This window comes from Corapipo altera, unplaced genomic scaffold (genome assembly GCF_003945725.1).
Source record: "Corapipo altera isolate COAL_440 unplaced genomic scaffold, ASM394572v1 0, whole genome shotgun sequence".
NCBI lineage: Eukaryota > Metazoa > Chordata > Aves > Passeriformes > Pipridae > Corapipo > Corapipo altera.
The window spans coordinates 726,486-730,798 of NW_020884872.1; the positions used below are offsets into that span (position 1 = coordinate 726,486).

General features: G+C 52.9%; 2 protein-coding genes across 3 annotated transcripts in view; both read left to right on the forward strand.

The window, feature by feature from the left end:
- The first annotated feature begins 227 nt into the window (after positions 1-227).
- On the forward strand, positions 228-1,419 carry KCNE2 (potassium voltage-gated channel subfamily E regulatory subunit 2). Its single transcript, XM_027634461.1, has one exon. It carries the CDS (start codon positions 421-423, stop codon positions 832-834), a length of 414 nt encoding a protein of 137 aa, XP_027490262.1. The 5' UTR covers positions 228-420; the 3' UTR covers positions 835-1,419.
- Positions 1,420-3,964: 2,545 nt separating this feature from the next.
- SMIM11A (small integral membrane protein 11A) overlaps positions 3,965-4,313 on the forward strand; it is a 9,320-nt gene continuing 8,971 nt past the window's right edge. For both annotated transcript variants that reach the window (XM_027634495.1, XM_027634518.1), the window contains exon 1: positions 3,965-4,082. The gene's annotated coding sequence lies outside the window, so the exon portion shown is untranslated. The remainder of the gene's footprint in view (positions 4,083-4,313) is intronic.

The following is a 4,313-nucleotide window of genomic DNA, read 5'->3' on the forward strand; positions in this document are numbered from 1 at the left end:
AGGGGTTTTCCAGACACAACACAAGACTCAGTATGGGGGGGGGAAGGGAATTATAATACAATCATTACACAAATAAATTTTATAATACATTATATACACCATCCTAACTATCTCTCCTATGGTAAAGCAGTATATTTACATTGGATCAAATCTCTTCTCCCTCCAACAACATCATCATCCTTCTTTTCTAGTCTGGTGTGATAGGTTTAAATTTTGCAAGGGCGCTGATTGGGTCAACATCAAGAGATGTTGATAACCTCTCAGGGGTTATAATTTTTTTTAACTCCAGGGGGAAAAATCCTTTTTTCCCCACCACAACCCCTCAGAGCTGGGGATTCTCAACTGCCTTAAAATGGCCCTTCCAAGCAGCAGAGAGGGGGCGATGGTCACGAGTTGTCCTCCAGCAGACCAAACACAGCAATGCAACCGTTTTATCACCGATATCTGATTAAAATGAGCGTTGTGTTGTCCGCAGCGAGGATGGCTGAGGTGAAGAACCTCACCTGGGCGGTGGAGGACATTTTCAAGGACACCTTTCTCAGCTACATGAACGGCTGGAGGAGGAACATGACGGAGGCGGCGAACAAGCTGCAGGCCCAGGTGGCGGCCGAGAACTTCGACTACGTCATCCTGTACCTGATGGTGATGATCGGGATGTTCTCCTTCATCATCGTGGCCATCCTGGTGAGCACCGTGAAGTCCAAGAGGAGGGAGCACTCCAACGACCCCTATCACCAGTACATCGTGGAGGACTGGGGAGAGAAGTACAAGAACCAGGTGCTGATCCATGAAAACCCGGGAGCGAGGGATAAAACGAGCCCCGAATCGCCCTGAGCTTCGGGAAACGCCGGCGGTGAGGAAATCATGGAGTGACACACGGGGAACCCACTGGAATTATGAAAACCTGGGAAACTGTTCATTAAATTTACACACAGGTCGAGGTATAATGGAGGAAACCAACCTTACTGGTTCCCATCAACCTTACTGGTTCCCATCAACCTTACTGGTTTCCAATCAATCTTACTGGTTCCCATCGACCTTACTGGTTCCCAACCCACCTTACTGGTTCCCATTGACCTAACTGGTTCCCATCCACCTTATGGTTCCCATCAACCTTACTGATTCCCAATCCACCTTACTGGTTCCCAATTCACCTTACTGGTTCCCATCAACCTTACAGTTTTCCAATCAGTCTTACTGGTTCCCATCAACCTTACTGGTTCCCATCAACCTTACTGGTTCCCATCAAACTTACTGGTTTCCAATCAATCTTACTGGTTCCCATCCACCTTACTGGTTCCCAATCAATCTTACTGGTTCCCAATCAACCTTACTGGTTCCCATCGACCTTACTGGTTCCCAACCCACCTTACTGGTTCCCACTGACCTTACTGGTTCCCACTGACCTTACTGGTTCCCATCAACCTTACTGGTTTCCAATCAGTCTTACTGGTTCCCATCAATCTTACTGGTTCCCAACCCACCTTCCTGGTTCCCAATCCACCTTATAGGTTACCAGTCTACCTTACTGGTTCCCATCAGCCTTACTGGTTCCCATCGATCTTACTGGTTCCCATCAACCTTACTGGTTCCCATCAAACTTACTGGTTCCCATCACCTTACTGGTTCCTAATCAATCTTACTGGTTCCCATCGACCTTACTGGTTCCCATCAACCTTACTGGTTCCCATCAACCTTACTGGTTCCTAATCAATCTTACTGTTTCCCATTGACCTTACTGGTTCCCATTGACCTTTCTGGTTCCCAACCCACCTTACTGGTTCCCATGAGGACCTTGGCACAGCTCCTTGTGAAATTCCCAGGAAAAATGTTTGTGCTTCGCTCTGAGATTTTCTGCTCTTCGGGAAAATAAAACCAAGGGAACGAATAATTTGATGATTTTGGCATCTTTTTTTCCAAATCCAGAAGCAGATCTGCATGTTCCCACCTCGGAATAACTGCGAATTAGTGGCCAAAAGTGCTGACTTAGAGCTGAACCGAATGACTTAAGCCCGGCTTAAAAATAACTCGCAAATATAGAGGAAAATATCCAATCTCCATTTATTGAGTGAACAATGGGTTAGGATGTGAATCACAGGAGGCAACTTATCCCTGCACGCATTCACTCCAAACCACTTTTTAATGCTCTGACTCCCATTTCCATGTCATTATTCCTTGGCAGCAAAGGTTGACTCCCGGCCTCCCGACAAGGCCTGGTTTGTAGGAGAGCTGCTCAACTAAAAGCCTCATCCAGGAGCACATCCTGGGCATCTGGGGCAGCTTCCAGAGGTTCATCCTCTGTCTGTAGCTGGCCAAGCTGACCCTCCTGCTGCTCCTTGGTTTTCCAGAGGAATCTGGGATGCGTTTGGATGGTGGAGCTCTGCTCGTAACCAGATGTCTGTCACCAGTGAGGGCTCGGTGTAAATCACACAGATTTTACCTTCTGGCTTTCACACCCTGAATTTCCACACCCAGCCATCAAAGCTGTCCCATTTCTATGCTTCCTGAGGGATTCTCATACTGATTCCTGCTTTCCACTGGGTGGGAAACGGGTTTCCAATATGCTTTGCCTTCTGTGAAGCTGAAGTATCACAACGCTCGGGGGGTAATGAGAAACAGAAGTGGTGTCACTTCTACTATTAAAACACGTTTCAATTTGCAAGGCTTTGGGTTTACCTCCTGCCAGGCTTAAAACCACTTCAATTCACATTTCCAGAGCTGGCTGGCTGTCCTGTGGGCTTGTTTGTTATTGGAAGGTTTTGGCTGGTGCCGCGTTTTTGGACAGTTTTTGTTTTGCTCGTGTTAAAAAATAAATGAAAAAGGGGCTGCTTCTCCTTGGGAAGCTTTGGCTCGTTTTGGAGACTGGTCTCGAGATTTGGCACAGAAGCTGTCATGGGCCAGATGTGCTGGAGGTGGACGAGAGGTGTGACCAGAAGGTCAAGGGAAGGGGTTCTCCCCCTCTGCTCCTGTGAGACCCCCCTGCAGAGCTGCTCCAGCCCTGGGGAACAGCACAGCAAGGACATGGAGCTGCTGGAGAGAGTCCAGAGCAGGCCCCAAGAGGATCCCAGGGCTGGAGCAGCTCTGCTGGGAGGAAAGGCTGGGAGAGCTGGGATTGTTCAGCCTGGAGAAGAGAAGCTTTGGGGTGACCTGAGAGCCCCTTGCAGGGCCTGAAGGGGCTCCAGGAGAGCTGGAGAGGGACTGGGGACAAGAGATGGAGGGACAGGACACAGGGAATGGCTTTAAACTGACAGAGGGCAGGGTTAGATGGGATATTGGGAAGGAAGTGTTGTCTGTGAGGTGGTGAGGCCCTGGCAGATGTTGCCCAGAGAAACTGTGGCTGCCCCTGGATCCCTGGAAGTGTCCAAGGCCAGGCTGGACAAGGTTTGGAGCAAAGCAGACACCTTCCACCAGCCCAGGTTGCTCCAAGCCCCGTCCAACCTGGCCTTGGACACTTCCAGGGACCCAGGGGCATCCACAGCTTCTCTGGGAAACCTGGGCCAGGGCCTCACCACCCTCACAAGGAGGATTTTCCTCCTAATATATAAATCCCAATATCCCATCTATCGCTGCCCTCTGGCAGTTTGAAGCCATCCCCCCTTGTCCTGTCACTCCATCCCTTGGAAATAGTCTCTCTCCATCTTTCCTGGAGCTCCTCCAGGCCCTGCAAGGCCACAGTCAGGTCACTCCAAAGCTTCTCTTCTCCAGGCTGAACAATCCCAGCTCTCCCAGCCTTTCCTCCCAGCAGAGCTGCTCCAGCCCTGGGATCCTCTTGGGGCCTGCTCTGGACTCTCTCCAGCAGCTCCATGTCCTTGCTGTGCTGTTCCCCAGGGCTGGAGCAGCTCTGCAGGGGGGTCTCCCCTGAGGGGGCAGAGGGGCACAATCCCCCCCTGCCCTGCTGCCCACGCTGGGGGATCAGCCCAGGAATGGCCGTCCCGCAGATCCATCAATGTCCGGGAAGCAGCCGCGCTGCTCGGGGCGGGCTCAGCCCCTTCCCGGGGCTGCCGGGAGCTGCAGTTCTTGCGGTTCCCGTGTCCCTCTGTCCCCGTGTCCCGGTGTCCTGCCCGCCATGGCCGCCCCGTGAGGTAGGACACGCGTCCCTGGCCCTGCCCTCCCCTCACGGAGTCCCGGGGCACCGGCATGGAGGGGGACAGGGCACCGAGAGCCCGGCCCGGAGCGCTGCGCTGCCCGCGGCCTGCGCCGCCTCCCGCCCGGCCCTGCCCGCCCTGCCTGTCCTTCTGCCCGGCCCTGCCCGCCCTGCCTGTCCTCCTGCCTGTCCTCCTGCCTGCCCTCCTGCCCGGCCCTGCCTGTCCTCC